The sequence below is a fragment of the Crocodylus siamensis genome, chromosome 2 (assembly GCF_052110815.1).
Source record: "Crocodylus siamensis isolate JL-2025a chromosome 2, ASM5211081v1, whole genome shotgun sequence".
NCBI lineage: Eukaryota > Metazoa > Chordata > Crocodylia > Crocodylidae > Crocodylus > Crocodylus siamensis.
Genome location: NC_143396.1, coordinates 128,033,187 through 128,052,945, shown reverse-complemented (window position 1 = coordinate 128,052,945; position 19,759 = coordinate 128,033,187). Strand labels below are relative to the sequence as shown.

Sequence of the window (19,759 nt, the reverse complement as noted above, 5' to 3'; positions counted from 1 at the left end):
TTTAGGAAAGGACTAGCAAAAGGATCAGAGACTCTTACTGCTTCTTACAGCAAACCAAGAATTGCTAAGGATAAAATGCTGTGACTTACAGGTATTGAAGATGGCCTCAACTGTTTTCTTCTTCAAATCTGAAATAAACAAAAATGTCAGCTATATACTCATTTAAATTATTTCTACCTGTACACTCATTTAAACTAAGGAATAAAACTCAGGACTAAAATATACGCATCTGGCACAGCCCAAAGTAAACAGCAGGGCTGATATACCCATCCTTATCAACTTTCCCCATTTCTTCCCTCTCTTTATATAGAATTATCTGGGCTCTAATCCAAAATCAACTTCAGTTGATGGGACTGTTTCCATCAAATTCAATAGGCTTTGGGTCATGCTCTTGTCTGTTGCATTAGTATTACTCATGTTGTGCTTATGTTTTCCACTCTCCTTCTTTTTATGTGGAGTGCATTTTGTCTCTTTGAAATAATGATTACTGAACGTATGGTCATTAATTTCATTCTATTAAGGAATACAATTAAAAAAAAGGAAACAAACAAAAAAGCCTGTACACAGGCATCTTAACTTGAGTGATTTTTGGCAGAGCCATGAACAATGTGAAAGGCATATTTCATTGTGGTTTTGCTACAATGACATGGGATTACTTATTACCAAAGATATAAGCAATGATTCACTATTATTCACTATAGCAGAGGAGTATCAGCATAATAAAGAGGGATGAGATTTGTCTTGAAGTAAGAAGCTACTGGTGGCCTCCAACCGAGGTATAAGGGTTCACTCCTGTGAATTCTCAACTTATATTGAAAAAGCAGAATGACAAAGCTTTAACTAGGCTTGTGGACAGCAGGTTTATAGAAGGGCTCAGCTCAATCTCTTCCATTGAAAACATTGTTCCTTGTTGGGCTGTACTGAGAATGATGGGGACCGCTTGGTCCTGAGCCTGTTTGGGCTCTTCCTCTAAATGTTTGGCGGAGAGTTAAAAGCTTTGGCTCACCAGTCCTTTTGCTACTGGTTTCAAATATAATAAGTATGTAGGTCAAAGTTCATAATGAGATATCTGATTATCATAAAAGTATTAGTTCTTCCCTGGTTGCCAACCAAATGAAAGTGATACCAAAAGAGCACACCTGGTTTTTACAAGACGTTTTCAACTTTTTTTCCTAGTAAATATTGACAGTAGTAAATTTTTAGCAACCCTCTGGGTGGAGAGGCATTTCCCTATCAAGGCTTAAGTATAAAGCTGTCAATTACCAAGACTTCAATTAGATTGCAACACTAGTCATGCAGACAAAAGGAGCAGACAGCTTGTTGAAGCATAGTGCCAAAAGCAATGCAATTGGCATGTTTTCATTGAGCTGTACAGTCTATGAGTCAGCTGGGATATTGCAAGGTATTTCCTTTGTGTGTCCCTTTCTGACAGCTGCCTAACGTATCTAGGTTGGAAATACAAAAGCCTTATGTTGGCCAAAGTTGTATCATCCCTGCCTTTATGTAGGGGTTGGACCAGATGACCCTTAATGTCTCTTCCAAGTATATGATTCTCTATGACCAAGTCTGAGATAAGTCTGTTGATATCAAGTGGCATTACATGGGTATAAGCAAAGTAAGAACTTTGCTTATACATGGACTCCTGGTGCTCGGGCCAAGTCCCTGAGGACTGGAAAAGGGCCAATGTGGTCCCTATTTTCAAGAAGGGGAGGAAGGAAGAGCCTGGCAACTACAGGCCAGTCAGCCTCACTTCTATCCTGGGGAAAGTCTTTGAAAAAATTATCAAGGGCTACATTTGTGAGAGCCCTGCAGGGGAAGTGATGTTGAGAGGTTTATGGGTTCATGCCAGGCCGATCCTGCCTGACTAACCTGGTCTCTTTCCATGACCAGGTAACAAAGAGCTTAGATGGGAAGGAGGAAGTCGATGTCATCTTCTTGGACTTCCAGAAGGCCTTCGACACAGTGTCCCACCCAATTCTGGTGGGCAAGCTGAGGGACTGTGGCACTGACGAATGCACAGTCACATGGGTGGCAAACTGGCTCCAAGGGCGCACCCAGAGGGTGGTGGTGGACGGGTCGATGTCGACCTGGGAGGGTGTGGGCAGCGGAGTCCCCCAGGGCTCGGTGTTGTTCAACATCTTCACTAGCGACCTGGACAAGGGTGTGGAGAGCACTCTGTTCAAGTTCACTGATGACACCAAGCTGTGGGGTAAAGTGAATACACCAGCAGGCAGGGACCGCATCCAGGCAGATCTGGATAGGTTGGAGAAGTGGGCGGATCTGAACAGGACGCGGTTCAACAAGGACAAGTGCAGGGTGCTGCACCTGGGGAGAGGGAACCAGCAGTATGATTACAGGTTAGGGGCTGACCCCCTCAGCAGCACAGGGGCAGAGAGGGATCTTGGAGTCAGGATTGACTCCAGGTTGAATATGAGTCACCAATGTGATAAAGCAGTAGGCAGAGCCAACCGCACCCTGTCATGCATCAACAGGGGCATCACTAACAGGTCTCCATGGCCAGCCCTATGAGGAGAGGCTGAGGGACCTGAATCTCTTCAGTCACTGCAAGAGGAGACTGAGGGGGGGATCTTGTGGCTGCCTACAACTTTATCAGGGCCCACCAGCAGGGACTTGGGGAAAGTCTGTTCACCAGGGCCCCCCTTGGAGTCACCAGGAACAATGGCCACAAGCTGAGGGAGGATAGGTTTAGGTTAGGTATTAAGAAGAACTACTTCACTGTAAGGGTGGCCAGAGCCTGGAATAGGCTTCCCAGAGAGGTGGTGCTCTCACCTTCCCTGGAAATCTTCAAGAGGAGACTGGAAAATCCCCTGGCTGGGGTATTATGACCCCTGCCACCCCCAGTGCTCCTTCCTGCCCATGGCAGGGGGTCAGACTCAATGATTTGTCTAGGTCCCTTCCAACTCATTGATTCTATGATTATATGATTCTATGAACCTGGCTCTGTGGTTTTTACCTTTTGAGGAATGCATAAAAATTTATAGGGAGCTCTCTTTAATGTACAGCTTCTTTTTTTAGCATGCTTTACAGTTCTCCAGGACAACGCAGCTGAGGCAATGATTTGTCTATCTGCTGCTGAAGAAAGTGGTGCAATGAGACCTGAGAGCAAAATACTCAAGTGTACTTACCAAATATCAGAAGTATTACTTTTGTTTTAGGACAATCAGGGCTCTCTATTAAATTCATGATGTTCCCCCACGCCCTCTATACTCAAGGCAAGAAGGGAAGTGGAATAGGAAACTTGATGGTGGTATTCTTTGCCTAATGTCCCTCTGGATAGAGAGATGCCTCGTGTGCCCAGTTTAGCTCGTGTTAGGGTTGTTTTGAGTCTCTAAAATGAGACAAGCAGCTCTTGCATTGTAAAGAATTGGGGATCAAACATTTCAGACTCATTCATGTAAAGTTAAGCAACAAGGCTGAACAGTTCAAAACCAGGAGGGCTGAAGTCAGGAACACAGGAGCCTGAAATACACAATCTAATTTTTGCAGTGTTGAATCCTTGTTAGGTCCCATCTAAGTTAACAGGACCTGTTGGGTAGTGTAGACTATTGTAAATCCTAAGTTGCTTAATGGCAATATTGTATAGCATTTGTTTGTATTCACTTGACCCAAGTTTGGGTAAGAGAAGAGGTGGCAAAGGAAATGAGCAGAGGGAAGAATCTCAGATGCACAAATAATTTTAGAAAGTTCAAGAAAGACAGATCAAAAGAAGATGGCTAAAAGTCACTTAGAGTGTATTTAGTGCTTTTATGCCAGCTCGGTCTGATTTTAGATCCTTGACTACACTTGATACATCTTAAATAGGGAATAAAAATAGGCATATAAATATTAATTAGAGTAGAACCTATAAGGAACATTTTTATACTTTTTAGCCTTATTAAGGTTTTGGTAATTAGCCAGGTAATAGAGTATAAAAATACAGATCCACCTTGGGATTTTTGTTTTTCAGTCTTGAATAACAGTCTTACTGCATTATCCATCTGCATGTGTACTTGCTTAGTTCTTTTCCCTAACAGGCTGGTCATCTAAGCCTTTAGGACTTTTTTTTCCTATTCAACTTTATTTATATTTATGCTTGTGAGTATTTAATTTTGATGGGACTGGCCCTTTGAACTGTTCTTGATTCCCAGAATATCTCTGCGGGTCAACAGCACTTCATACCATTGACAATCAGGAATTGGCCCAGCTCCATTGTGATTGGGTTGCCTTAGCTTCAAATAACGTTTGAAGATTTGGGCCCGAATTCTCTTCCTTCTCCTAACTTGGTGGTTCCTTTTAATTCAGTGAACATAATAGCTGTAGAAGGGAAAGGACTGAATAGCCTCTCACATCAATTCCGGAGTGGGAACAGCGACACCTTCCTTAATGCACTTTTCCTAATGCATATTACATTTAGTACCTCCAATGTGACGTACTAAATAAATATGCATTAAGCTACCCTAATGCGCAGAAGCAAAAGCTCACACTAAGCACACACTGCTTAATGAGCAGTAGCCTATTTTACTATGCATTAGCATATTAGCACTATTTTTATGCAGTGCTTTAATGCACAGTAAAATAGGCTACTGAGCATTAAAGTCCATGTGCAGACATGCCTGGTGTGGCCTATAGCAGAGTCATTGCACAGTGCCCTGTCAACACTCCATAAGCCCTGTCTCTAAGGGATGTGAGAGGAGTAAGCTTTCATGCTGCAGGCCACACAACTACCCTGTACTTGCAAGAATAACTCCTTATTCCATGTTTGTGAAAACGGCATTTGGACATGTACTGTGATCCCAAAACAAACTTTAACTAATGTTTACATTACCTAGCCACAAGGTGGCACTTAATAGCGACAGCGTAATAAACCGTGTTTAGTAAATAGAAAGGACAAAAAAGTCAGGTGCAATTCACAGTCTTTCTGAATTGGGATTTAGTTCCTACTTGTGCAATCTACTTTCATTATCATAGCAGTTTTGCATATAGAACAAATTTCAATACATTGAAAACCATTGTGTAAATGATTAACCTCAATTCCCTACAAAACAGATTATTAAGGAATTTCATTATTTTTCTTTTGTAATTAGGTGTACTGAGGCAGAGTGAGCATGCATAAAAATGAGAAAAGCGTGCATTTATATTCCTAATAGGTTCTTACAGATAAGTAATTAAGGATGGGATTTTCTAATGGGATGAAGGAAGCAAGGTGCCCTATTGCTGCTGGCATGTTTTTAACAACTCAGCCTAACCACTAGGATAGGACTGGGGACAGACATTACATGTAAACTGATTTAAGTGATCAGAAACTGATTTAAACCTGTAAGTGAACAGATGTTCAGTGAACATAAACCAATTTGAAAATGGCTGAAACCAGTTTGAGATAAACCTGGTTGAATGTAGGTTTACTAATTAGGATCAAACCGGTTTATGCAATGTCTGTCCCAGACTCCTTCCTGGTTTAGGTTAAACTAGACTCCCCCAGCATCCCAGCATGCTCTCTGAGCTGGACTCTCTGCTCCACAGCAGAGCTGGCCCCTCTCCTCTGCTCCCTGGCTGCAGTTCTGGCAGAGACTGCAAGCGCCTCCCCTGGCTCCCCCCAACCCCTCCCATCCCCACTTCCTACAAAGCAGGGATTCCCCCCTTCCCTCAGTTTATACAGACGTTTCTCAGCATTAGGTAGCATACCACATACTGGCTACCGTCCGTGCTGTGGGAGACAGGACTGTGTCTGCTTAAGGCTTCTTGGAGTTAATTAACTGGTAGCTGTCCCTCCATTCCTTCCTTGGAAAAAGTTGTTTAGGAAGTGCTTGAACTAATGAGAGAGGCTTTGTTTTCTGATGGAGTGATAAATGCTGATAACAGAGCTGATAAATGCTCTGTTATCAAGGAGAGGCGGGGAACCTCATTCTAATCAGAGCATCCTGCTGGGGCTTGGCCAAGCCCTTCCTCAGCTCAGCATTGTGAAAGGGAAGGGAGGGCTGCTGTAGCACCCCCTGGCTTCTAGTCTAAGCCATTGCAGGTATGTGCCTGCACTTCTGGGATGGCTGTGCTGTTACAAACTGGTTTTGCCTAGTCAGGTTAGACTAACCTGCAAAGATTTAATTAATTCAGGTTCAGGCTTTTTGAATGCCTGTCCCAACCCTGCAAGTTTCAGAGGTACAATCATTTCTGAGGTCTGCAAAATAACCCTGCACAATAAATGTTTTTGCTCCTCACTGAGGAGTTCAGGGATGGTATGCAAAGACAAATATTATCAGTTTCATACTTCTAAATGATACTTTTGTCTCAGTACTGGGAAAGCTAGTTTTTTTCCCTGCTACTGAAGTTCTGTTTAGTTAGAGAGGCCACTGCATGCATGGAAGAAAACAGAATAAGTGGCAAAACACCCACTGACTTTAAAAGGAACAAAGGTTTCATTGAGGTCATTTAAATATTGCAAGTGAATGCACTATTAGGAAGTGTCATGCATTTCAATATATGGAGGGTTAAAGATGGCTCTGTACTTTAAAAATGAAAAATCTTTTTATTTTTCTATTTCTAAAATCCAACATAACTTGGAACAGGCAAGTGCATTATCTTTTAGGCACACACATTTCCATTTTGCCTCCACTAGAACCTTTACTTTGCCCAATTATTTCTGCATGCAGTTTTGCCAAAATAGCATCTGAATATGTATTTTAAAGGCAATTTGACAAAGTACCCTATAGCTGAAAATGTTCCAGATACTTTGCTCACACCAAAGATATCATCCACATAAGCAGAATAGAGATGATTTTCAACTGAAATACTAGGAAAAGGAAGAAAAACAGACATTGAAGCCATCACCCATCTCTTTTGGGGCAAGCATATGAAGCAGCCATATTTGCACCCCATACTGTTTCTTTTCTGTATCATGGAATCATAGAAAAATGGGTTGGAAGAGACCTCGAGAAGCAGGGCAGGAACATCCCAGTTTAAACCAACCCAGTCATAGTATACAAACAACACCCTTTATAAAGGCTCAGATCCTGTAAAAGTGAAAATAGTATTAAAGGCAGCCTTTCTATAAAAGACAAACCCTTCCCTGCTTAAGACATGCAGATCACACAAAATGTTTCTTTGTATATCATGTTTTGGTTAATCAGTAAGTTTAGTACCATGGATGTGTGAGCTAGCCTGCTTAATACATGGCATCCCTAAATGTTTGCCCAGTACCCATACTGAATGTACATTAAAACTTTTTGAATTGGGAAAAAATGTATCTAGCATTTCTCCCACCACGTATTATTTTGAGGTGCAGACAGGAGTGACAATTCTGGCTTGATTTGGCCACAGAAAGTAGTTTATAGCTGTGACCAAACACAAGTGCATGACTGCAGATAGCTTAAAAAATGGCTGATAGAGTGAAAATCTGACCCCTCCTTGTATTAGGTATCAGATAAAGACGTTTCAATCAACAGTGAACTTCTTTTTGGTCTGGGGTAACACTCAGAATGCTTTGCAGAAAACATTCTGAGTTTCAGCGGGGAACTGAACTTCTGTCCCTTTCATTCTTTTAGATTGACTAGAAGCAAAAGTACCTAGATACCATGCAACTAAACGATCTTCATCGCTGCCTATCAATCTATGATCAGTATTTTTAACCAGACTGAAAATGAGGGCCAATGGAATTTAACAAGCCATCCAATACTCAGGGTTATCATCTGAATTAAATCCCTCCTTAACTTTGGCTTGGAAATAGGAAATTGATTTCCACCACATGTCTGAAGAGGGCCTGGCTGCCCAGGGTATATCTATACTGCTACTTCAGGGCTCCAAACAGTGGTCTCATAAAGCCCATCCTGCTTATCCACTCCCACAGTGAAGCCTGCCTGAGGGAGTCCCTTGCTGCTGCTCTCAAACTCATGGGACACAAAATGCCGAGTGTGGCAGAAGGAAGCACCCTTCAGATGGCTTCATTACTTCATGTTTAGGTTTGACTCATGCAGATTGGGTGTGGTGGCAGCACACTGGAGTGCCACACAATTACAGACATGCCCAAAATGAAAGAAAATTTTACTGTGGACTTCTGCAAACTCAGCACCTTAGATAAACTGCCCAGTTTGCCTTGGTCGTTATCTACTTGGGCCTTGCTAGCAAGTTACCATTGTGCCATGAGAAAAAATAGAACTCCTGAGTAGCAAATCCAGGGCCAAACTCTGTCTCTGCTACCATAGGGAGGGGGAGTACTCAATGTAATAGGAATCTGGTTCTGCTGGGGAAGAACAGATCACGGAAAAGCTGCTTAGCAGCCTGAACTGTAGGAATTGCCCAGCTGCTGGGTTAGATTAAAGAATTCCTGCTCCACAGTCCTTTTGTGCAATATGTCATTACTACAGGGTTGTGGGAATATCTGGCTCACTATACCTTATGCCTTCTACAGACTGCGCATTTCTGATAAAGTACCATTGCTATTGTGAACGCCGCGTGCCCTGGAGGTTGCGGGGGGGGAGGCACAGTGAGCTCCTGCAGGCAGTGGAGGCACTGTTGGCAGCAGAGAAGCAGTGAGCTCCTACAGGCGGTTGCAGCACTGTCGGTGGCATGGTGGGGGTGGGGATTTGGCAAGTGCGACAGCCAGCAGCAATCAGAGACCGCCTATAGACACCGCCAGTGGTGTTGGTGGTGGGGGAGGTAGCAAGTGGTGAGGAGGTGCACCGCCAAGCTCAGGCGGTGCATGCCATATGATTGCCATCATAACCTCCTCCAGAGGCGACCCTAAGTTACTTCTCATGACATTCAGCCTTGCCTCAGATGAATCAGATCTTGTAGTCTTTACTTAAAGGCAACTAAACCAAGTAATATATCTTCCAGCCATTCTTTTCATAGTTTCATAGTAGGTAGGGTCAGAAGGGACCTGAGCAGATCATCAAGTCCGACCCCCTGCCATGGCAGGAAAGAGTACTGGGGTCACACAACCCCAGCAAGGTGATTGTCAAGCCTTGTCTTAAAGACCCCAGGGTAGGAGCCAGCACCACTTCGCTTGGAAGTTGGTTCCAGATCCTAGCTGCCCTGAGAGTGAAGTAGTGCCTCCTGATGTCTAATCTGAATTTACCCTCTGCCAGCTTGTGACTGTTATTTCTAGTCAGTCCTGGCAGTGCTCGGGGGTACAGGGACTCCCCCAATGCCTGCTGGTCCCCTCTGACTAGTTTGTAACAGGCCACTAGATCCCCCCTCAGCCTTCTCTTGTGGAGGCTGAACAGTTTCAGGTCCCATAGCCTGTCCTTGTAGGGCCTGCCCTGCTGTCCTCTGATCATGCGAGCAGCCCTCCTCTGGACCCTCTCCATGTTGTCCACATCCCTTCTGAAGTGTGGCACCCAGAACTAGATGCAGTACTCCAGCTGCGGCCTTACCACTGCCGCATAGAGGGGGAGTATCACCTCCTTGGCCCTGCTTGAGATGCATCTGTGGTCCACAAATTTTGTACTCTGTTCCATGTACAGAGGCTCAGCAATCTGTCACCTTTCCAGGAGCCTGGCTTCTCTCTTGGTTTCACTTTTCCCATTGGCAGATCAATGGGGCAGAAGGATGGGCGGGTGTGTAGGGTGTCTGAGACTCAGAAGATCAGATTTACCTCCTTGCTATGCTGTCCACTGTAGGAAGTGCTTAGCTTCTTCATGCTTTAAATCTGTATCCATATGATGGACTAAAACCACTGCACTGCCTTCCAGGAGTCTTCCAAGAGTAATTATGTAAAAGATTGTTAGGTGCTCAGAAACTGGTAATGAGGGCCATAGAAGCACCTTAAGCCCTGAACAGACTAACAGAGGGATGGCCTACCTGTAGCATGCATGCCACAAGTGACACAAGCAGCCACTGTGTGTGGCATACCACAGATCAAAGGAAGGGCAGGCAGCACAGTGGCAGATAGAGAAGGGAGCAGAAAATAGAGCAGCAGGTCAATGAGGGAGTATAGGGCAGACAGTAGAAAGCAGAGCAGAAGATTGGGCAGGAGAAGGGGATTGAAGTGGCACTCAGGAAAGCACTAAGAGCTTAATTTGTAGCATGCCTGCCAAATGGTTGGTCCCTACTAAACTAACACATGGCTTGCTATACTTTCTGTAGGTTTGATACACCTAAATTATATTGGAATCAGGAAACAACTGGGCATGAATTATTCTGGTGGTTGCAGGTAGTGACTACTATTACTTGGTGGAGGAGGAGCTGTTTGCTTTAGCATGCAAATTCCTCAGGAAGGACAGAGAGAGACACTATCTAAACCATTATACCTTACATTGGTGGAGTTTGGCCCTGTTTTTTCAGACATAATTCTCCATAGTTTAGGTGATGTTATCCTGGCTTAGGGCTGTACATCATCTGTCTGCTAGTTTTATACACTGGTGTGATGCCAATCTAAATGGGTTATTTGTTCAGGCCCTTAGACTGAAGTTGTGTCTTATGCTTCCTGTGGTAGCAATAGCATTTCAGAGAATACATATACCAGGTCCTGGTGGAAAGAAGAATGAGCTTTTGGGAAGGAAGATAAAGTCATTCTGCTATGTGTCCCTGAAATATACACTTAATCTTAGCCTGAACCAAAAAAAAATCAGTGTCACTTCTGATTCTGCTTTATTTGGACCTGATTTTCATCCTGAGAGTTAAGTAATTTTGTGAAAACACCCTGAGGCAAATCAAGTGTAGATGACATGATTCTCTGTACATGTTCCACAAACCTTCTTTGAATATGGATGAGGCAGAGAAGAGGGAACTATGACAAGACAAACAGGAGGTAGGGCAGGGTGGCGCTTTCAAGACTATCTAGTTCAGAGATGCTTGAGTTTTCCAAGGCAACAATCTACTTCATTAAGTGCTGTAAAGTAAGACAAAGTACCCCTTAATCCCCATATGGCAGAGGGTTCCCATGGATTGCCCCTTCCAGTCTTGTTGACATCTGCACATGTTACACACAGATCTATAATGTTTTTCTCATCCACTGAATTGTAATCCTATACTGCTCAGCTTTTTATTTAGAAAAACTCTCTCTTTCTTTAACATAAGAATAGTGGTCACATTATATTAAGGTTCCCTTTAGACAGGGTGAATGTATGATCAATACATGTTACAAGCATGCACATGAATATTGTGTTATCTAGTGTTAGGAACGCAGCAGAAATGGCTGCAGACTTATAAGCAACTTACTGGACTTTACAGGAATGGATTAACCATTCATTAAAACATCCATCAATCACCCCCATATAAGTTATTCATAATTGATAATAAGTGTGACAAGTCTATCTATACAAATCTGATGCCAATTTAATGAAAATAGTTTATTTCATGCACACTGCACCAAGACACTGGATTTTGGAGAAACTTCAATTGTGGCTGAAAAAAAAAGAACCTCCCACTGTCTCTCATTTGTGTGAGTTTTATCTGGTATTCTCTCTATCTGTCTGTACATATGTCTATAATGCTGAGCCTTTCATTTGGCTTCTCTCTTTCCTGTCCATGTAAAGGTTTGGAAATTTCAGTTTTTCTCTTTAGATAGCTCTGGGCATGTTTACACGTGACACTATGTTGCCATAGCAATGTGCTATGGTGACGTAACATTGGCAGGCACAAACTGCGACGCCAAGGCTACAGTGGTGTCCCTATGGCACCATTGTTACTGCACCATCATTTAGTACTAAAGGAAGTACAAAATGACAGTGCAGTAACAGCCTATACTGCGCTGTACCAGTGGTGCATGGTTATTTTTAGCCACTACATCACTGTAGCTGTGGCATCACAGCAGGAAACCAAATGCATCCTCAGAGATGGGACTCAATAAAACATTCATTGAAAATTGAGGTCAGCTAACTCACTTGCATGGTTCCTAAGGACAAGTGGAAACATCTGCCTCCTAATTCTAGGCTCTGTGCGTACATCTACACGTGCACTTAACTGTGCAGCAGACTAATTTGTTGCAGTGTAAAGCATCACAGTCTACATGTGCAATGCTACAGAGTGCAACAAACTAATTTTCACCACCGTAAGATAATACTACTGGGGACAGTTCTATCTTACAGTGGTGAAAATAACTGTGCCTAAATGCTCATGTAAATGATGACGCAGGCAGTTGTGGGCCAGACACCTACTTGCCACCTAGCCACAGGGCTTCTTGTGCTGGGGCACTCTCATACCCCAGCCAGTCCCTCCACCACCTCCCGAAGCCTGCAGCTGACCCTCTGGGCCTTCTGCCAGCTTGGGGCTTACCTGCCTCAGCTCAAACTGCTGCAGTCTCAGGCACATCTGCATGTGCACCCTAGATCACAGCAGTTTGAGCATGTGCCGTTCAGGTGCTGTGATAAATGCCAGTGCAAACTCTGCTGGAGTTCATCTTGTCACCTTAATGGCATGTGTAAATGCAACCTATGTTTCTAAAGAACCGAAGCAAATGCTGGGTGCTAGATAAATAAAAATAATGACAGATGACTTGTTGTTTGAAAGCAATTAATGACTCATGTTGCATATGGCAAAGCCTGTGGCTCTGGGACAGATGGCAGTACTTTCTGCTCACTATGGAGCAGTGCCAGAGATCTTCCAAACATCTTTCTCATGGCAATAACATGTAGCCAGCTGTACACTTTGCAGGACAAGATGCCAGAAAAGGGGAAAAATGGGATGGTGACAGTCAGTGCTGTAGCAAGGGGGGGATGAGCAGGGCGACCGCCCCAGGTGCTGAATCGAAGGAGTGCCAACAGGCACTGTCCAGCCAGGGCAGGGCGTGGGGCAGAGTGCATGTCGCTCATTTTGGGGGATGCGGGGATGGGGGAAGGCTGGCTTCCACCACTATGCACTCCCAGGCAAGCATGCGATGGGCATATGCCCCTTGGATCTGTGTGCAGGACAAGGGCAGGCTGCTACTGCAGGCTTTGCCCTGGGCACTGAACTTCACTGCTAAGGCACTGGTGACTGCCTTGCTATTTGGGTCCACTGCTGCCATGGGGATCCTGGCTATGAGCTGACTCCACTTTCTGTCCTGCAGACTGAACCCATATCTATTTACACGCATGTTTCTCTGCTGCAAGGATTTCTGGTGAAAGAGAGCAACTACCACCACCAAGTTGTCAGGAAGCGCACACACACACACTTGTGGCTCCACTACAGAAATTATGCCACCAAAGTACAAATCAGTAGTGTAATGAAGTAGGGTAGAGGGAGACTATAGCACCAACTCCAGGCGCTGGACCTAGGGGGAGTACAAAAAGAGCAGCAGCTGTGCTGCTGGAATTGCTGCTACCATACCAGCAACACAGTTAGGCCTCTGGTCCAAAGTATGCCTTAGGAAGACACCAGCAAGTGAATAGACTGCGACAGCTGAAGGCATAGAGGTGTCCACATATAACTTCAGACAGTTGTTGGGCAGTGGCAGAAATGGGTAACTCTTCACCCAGAGTGAGGGGTTCTGTTCCCACAGAGAGGTTTTGAGTGTGAATTGGAGTTCTGCCAGGAAAACCTTGAATTTGTAAACTATATAGAGCCATGGGAAAGAAATCTGGGCCTCTCTGGTGCCAGTGCTAAGGGGAGGAAGGAATTGGACCATGGTTCACATTATTGCTGCAATGCCAGGGGAAGAATTAATCTTATCTAGGGTGTTTCTAAAGCTGTGATATGCACATTTGGCCATGAATGATATCTTCCATTTCCACTGTTGGTTTGATTAAAAATGGGCCCTTGTTTGGTTGCAGCCATCTGAGAAGAGGCAGTAAGAACACCTTAGGCAGCCTAGAACCCTCAAAAGAAGAGGAGCTTCTAAGTGGACCTTTAGGAAGATTCAGGGTATTAAGAAGTCAAACATCCAACAGATTCTAGACCTAGCTCTTTTTCTATGGCATCTATTAAGTATCCAAAATACCATTATCTTTCTGCTTGAAACATATGAATAGATTAGTAAAATATCACTAATTTTTTTCCAGTATGCTTACCATCCACACTGTGGAACAGGTGGTAAATTTTCCTGCTAGCTCTCAAAGCTACCCGTGACCATGTCTGCAAGACCATAGATGATGCACCAGACTGACAGACAGCTTATTCCAGCTGCTCCCAAGAGCAAGCAGTTTTGCACTGAGTACAAGTTGAGACATGGTGCTGAATAACAAGATGATTAGGTGCAGGGCTGAAGATTTACTCATTCTCCTTATTGGATCCTCCTAGCCTGACATGCAAATGAGGACCTGCCCTGGATTTTTAGCAGGTGTTCAATCACATAGTTCTATTGAGTTATATCTTGTCCCAAAACTATGGTTTTTGGTAACACGTGCATAGTGACACTTTTCAGAAGTGGTTAAGAAAGTGGCTAGCAATGGCTTTATCACTTGCAGTTTCAAGGCCTTATGACCTCAAGTGATAAAAACCACTAGAGTTGGAATGATATAGAAAAAATGCAGAGATAGGCCTGGCAGGAAAAACCAAGATATTTTTCTGAATTTCCATGATCGTCCAAAGTTCAGCTGTAAGTTTTGGCTTCTCCGTGTTACAGGGGAGAGGATGAAACCTCAAATTGAGGTCTAGAGCAGGATCTAGATTCCAAATCGCCCTCTCCTTCAAGGACGTAATAGGGCATTCAGCTGTATAATGCTGTAACATAACAAGAAACTCTTGCCCTTGTTATTAGGAGGGTTTAAGTGGGTAAAGGGCCAGGGATCAGGCACCTAATAAGGCAATTAGCTGCATCTGGCATTGGGGAAAGAGAGACAGGGGGCTGGGCTGAGCACTATAAACCCAGTCCCTGAACTGGAAGGGGGAAAATCTGGCCCAGCAGGCTACAGGGTATGGAGTTCTTGCCTAAGATGGTTGCCGGAGGAGGGCTGACCAGTGCCCGGGCAGTGCCAGAGAGCTGTGGATAAGAAGCCAAGGAGAACTCTTAGGTTGCAGGGAAGTATTAACCTGAGATTATGAAAAAATTGTTACTTATTTTGTATTTATGTTTTGGTTAGGTTAACCGGTAGACTGGGAGTAGCTATAAGAGGTGATGAGCAGACCACAGACAAGGGGACTTGAGGATGCTCCTCTAAAATAAGTACCAGAGGTCAAGCCCTGAGACAGGACAGAAGAGAATACAGAAGTACAAGTGGACCCCAAGAAAGGGATTATTAAACCCTGAAGGCTGAGGTCTTGAACATCACGTTCAGGCAAAAGGTGTGTCCAGAGAGGAAAATGGGGTTGAAGGTGTGACAGCCGAGTCCCTGAAAAGTTCCCCAGTAACCTACAGGGCATGTCCTCTTAAAAGGGAAGTATTGTGAGAAGGCAAAAGGCCCCAGGTTTGGTCAATCATGGTGGACAGAACATCTTACCACATGAGGTGATTACCACCCCTCAAGGACCCCTCCTATCAACAGTAACATCAAAGGCATGGCAAGCAAGTGACAGGAGGCAAGGCAGGATTGGGAAGAAACCAACACGTGGGGCGTACCTCTGCCAGTATTACAAATGTTCACCTATGCCTATCTGTATTTCTAAAGAAACACTGTAAATTCGACTGTTTTCTGGGATTGTTAGACCTGCTTAACACACATTACTTCACCAAGAAGGATCTCTTACTCTTCTCTTCTAGAAACAACAGAGTATTTTATATGCTGACTTTCTGTCCTGCAAGAAAATTGCACTAGAATATTCCTGCTCTGAGTAGTAGAATTATCCTATGGGCACCACTTTAAATTCAGACTAGAATAGTTAAGACAAGTAACAAAGTTGACCCATAGTATTTCGTTTTCGGCTTTTGGAGTAATTGGATAACTTTAGAATGCATCTTTTGAGAAGATGTCTTTTATTGAAACTGAATATTTAAAGCACTATCTAATTCCACATAATTAGTTAGTTACCAACTAGAAACTATTTTAAAACTCGGCTGCTTGGGCACAATGTGTGTGTCAGTTAGATCAAATGACTTTATTTAATTCCCAGTGTGGCGGGCCAGTAGGGGGTGCTCCTGCGTTGAGCCGACCACCTCCCTGCACCCGACCACCTTCCAGACTCCGAATGCCTCCCTAGGGGCACCTTATGCTTGGCCGACCCCTCTCCCAGAGCACACTCACTAGTCTGGGGGTAACATCGCCGCCACCACCCCGAGAAGGGACTGTCTCGGCCCTGTGTCCTCGGGGAAACACAGGCCTAATAGTCCGACGGGTACTCAACCCGGTACAGGCACTTGGGACACTTCCCCAAGTCAGGGGGCAAAAAGCAAAGTCTCCCTTAGTCCGCAGACCTAAGGGGTCTCTTAGGCATAATTTAGACCCAGCCCTCAATAAGTCTCCCACACCAGTCAAAAAGGAGAACTTTATTGATTACGAGGGGTAGGAGAAACTAGGGTACAGGACTGAGCAATATCTTAGAAATCCTAAAGAGCAAACAGTGTGGCTGAGGTACCCTTTTGATTACGCATCTGTGTTCCTGCAATCTAATCCAATTGAGTAGCTTACTCACAAGCATCTTCCAGAGTTCTCCAGTTTCCCCCCTGGAGTCTTGGGGTGAGAGAGAGAGCTAGGTCCAGATGGTAAGACTTCTCTGTCTCCCCTGCTTTGCTGCTGCTTCACCTCATGGCCAAAGAGAGAGAGCCTCCTTCCCCCCCGCAACCTATATAGCCCCTGTGACCTCATTCACCTGGTCCAGTGGAGGTCAGCCCCAGTTGGCTGTCGGCCAGCCAATTTGAAATGCATCACCAGTTACCGGGCAGATTCCAGCTCCCCAGGTAGATGCCCCTCACCCAGGTGGCGGATGCCAGTCCCGTAGGCAGAGGGAGCAGGTTTCCCCCCTCCCTCAGGAATGCAGCCAGCTCAAGTTACCTAAATAGACAGGCCGAGGGTGCGGTCCCCTGTGTGCTGGGCCCATCCTAATCAAATGGTTGCAGCTCAGAGATTTTAGTCACAGTGTCACAGGGCAGAGATTTTGGGGAGAAACAAGGTGGCTTTCTGCCACACCCATCACTTACCAGATTCTGAATTTAAGCAGTTGAGCAGACAGCTGTAACAGAATGTTATAGTCCCCTCCTATAGTTTGGAGGGGATTGAAATCTATCCAGATTCACAAATCCATCTCTTGTCCTTGGAAATCCCTTCTTAGAACCAGTCTGTTTCTACTTGTCCTGGAAATAATTTCAGTCTGCCACTCAATAAACTGGCAGCTGCTTGAGACGACTGAAGCTGCTGTGACTCCCACCTAATGGAAACACACATCTCTCCCCTATTACTTGGCCCTTTTTCATCCTTGCTACTACAATTTGTCATATTGTTCACTTGCTACACATGGTTGAAATAGTCCTGTGAGCTCTCTAAATCAGAGACCTCCTGTTATTTGTTCACCCGTGACTTCTGCAATGGCATGATTGGAATAAGAACAATACAAAGACATGATATTCTTGCTCCATTGTGGAGGCGTATCCAGTCAAGATTCCAAACAAGTGGTGTGATTTCAACTATGAAAACTGGCTTGTTTCTGAGGAAGCACTTGACAGGTGTCAGCTCATATTCATGCCTTATGCAACTGCTGCTAGACAGTCCATCCGTTGTGAGAGCCAGGAGAAGGAAGAAGAGACAAACTATGGTCGTTTGACTGGGAGTGTTACCCTGAATCCAACACACATGAGATCTGACTCAGTGCCATTATTAGCATTATTCCAGCAAAGCCACCTGTCCTTCACTTACCTGCCACAGTCTAAAAGACACTGGTAAGGAAAAACAGAGTAGTACAACTCATCAATAGGAACTGTATCATCTCAAGGAGAACTGTGGGTGGGCATGCCAACAATGCTAAACAACACATGTATTAACCTCTTATTTTGTCCAGTAATTCATCCTGAGGCAGTTTAACACCTGACCCCATTCTTCTTCCAAACAGAGTAAATAAAGTGCAACGTAATTCACATCAAAAGCCCAAAGGCCAGATTGTATTCTTCCAACGAGGGTCTAAGTGGCACTAAGTATGATGCTGTTCCACCTTGCTTGAGTCTCTGAAAAATCATTAGAGCACCTAGATGAAGTGAACACTTCATCTTCTCCTTAAGGTGTAAGTTGTGAAAAGCATGAGGATCAGGGAGGATCCAGGGACATTAGGCTTTTCAGGGAGTTGAGCAAGATGGAATAGGATTGCACTCACAAACTTAAATCCTTTATGTCTGCTTTATAACTCCCTAATTGGGCAGCAACACAGAGCAAGTGAAAAGAGGCAAGAAACTATCTTTAAGGGACCAATCTGTAACATTAATTGCATCAAAATTCAGCAGAATAAATAGGGATGGGCAAGCAGGGCATCAATTTAGGAGAAGGTACCCGAATTGCTCCTCATGCCCATGGTGTCTGTGCCCCAGCAGCAAAAGCAGCCCCACAGTGTTGCTCTTGCAGCAGCAACTAGGTGCATGGACACCGAGCTACTGTTGTAGGAGTGACAGCCAGGATGGGCAGACTATGTATGCTGCAGCTCCGGTGGCAGCAGCAGCAGCAACTGAGGACTATTTTTGAGTCCCCAGCCTAGGTAAGACTCCTGCACTCCCTGCTGGCTCTTGGAACCCCTGCCTCTCTGGCGCTCAGTGGCACCTCCCCACCAACACACCCCCACTTTCCCACAGAGTTTGCCCAGGGTGCAAACCCTGCTTGTTATTCCTTTGTCAAAATAATAATGTTGCTAAATTCAAAACAGATGGAAACATGCTTCATAACGAGCATCTGCCCCCAAAACAGAGGATCAGATCTAAGGGAGTATAAATCAGTGGAACCCCATTGAAGTTAAGTGAAAGGGAGGGCCTTTAGGGGATACATGAAGTTTAACTGCCAGCAGTGATGCACTTCTGGTCATGTAATGAATAGAGCAGTAGACACTTGCAGCCTAGGTACTACTTAAAACCATGATTTATTTCTGTTCATGGCAGATTGAGGACCCTGGAGTTAAAACCACCGAGGTCTATAGATATCTACATCTCATAGCTTGTCCCATTCCTAACCAAGCCCTGAGCTGATCAATGTCTAAATGAAAACACATTGAAATAAAAAGCCTAAACTTTTTTTAACATGTTAGAAACAAAATGTGTCACTTAATAACATTTGTTCATACAAAACTATTGGACAGATTTGACCTGAATGCACAAATTGTTATAGTGTTCCCATTTCTACCACAAAACTGCATTTTTCAGCAAATTTGCTATTCACCAAAAATATTCACCCAGGTTCAGTTCCATTTCATAAGCTTGCAAAGCTCACAAACACAAGTTGCTAACCCCATGCATGGGGATGACGTTCTCTCTCAGTTACACTGAAAACAGATAAAAGGTGAAAATAACACACCCCATTTACAATGAAAAATAATAGTAGTACAGAGACTGCCAAAGTATAAAAAAAAATCAAAACTGAAATGACACTTGCCTGAAATGGGAGAAGTAAGATTTATATGCATAGATCCAGGGGTTGTTTTCAGGTTTCTCTGTAAGATACTGGCAATTTTTTCTCGTAGTGCTGCTTTGTTATCTGTCGAGCAGAACCAGAATGTAAACACAACCTGTGCCTCCACTCCACCATTGCTGGGGCTGCAGACCAACAAGACAGAGGTAAGAGACTCACCATCACTTGCTTTCTTTCTATGCTCCTGGCTTTCCATTAGGTTCACCATTAATTGCAAACAAATCTAAAGGAGTATAAAGAGCAAGGGAAGTGCTGAAAAACCTAAGCAGGTGCCAGAATGCTGAGAAGGATACATTCAAGAAAATTAGGCTGTGAATGGACAGCCTGAACAACAATTTTGTCTCTGGGTGCTTATAAATAGGTCACTAGTTCTGTATTCA

At 44.2% G+C, this 19,759-nt stretch overlaps 1 protein-coding gene across 2 annotated transcripts in view; it reads right to left on the bottom strand.

Moving 5' to 3' along the window:
* Positions 1-19,759, bottom strand: part of LOC149870770 (transmembrane protease serine 11A-like) — a 66,386-nt gene that overhangs the window by 9,378 nt on the left and 37,249 nt on the right. The window contains exons 5-7 of one of the 2 annotated variants that reach the window (XM_090034748.1): positions 19,389-19,504; positions 10,225-10,272; positions 90-128 (exon numbers count right to left, since the gene is read on the bottom strand). In XM_090034748.1, the coding sequence (XP_089890874.1) occupies positions 90-128; positions 10,225-10,272; positions 19,389-19,504 (203 nt within the window). Of the gene's footprint in view, positions 1-89; positions 129-10,224; positions 10,273-19,343; positions 19,505-19,759 lie in introns of both variants that reach the window. The other variant, XM_090034747.1, reaches the window with a different exon arrangement.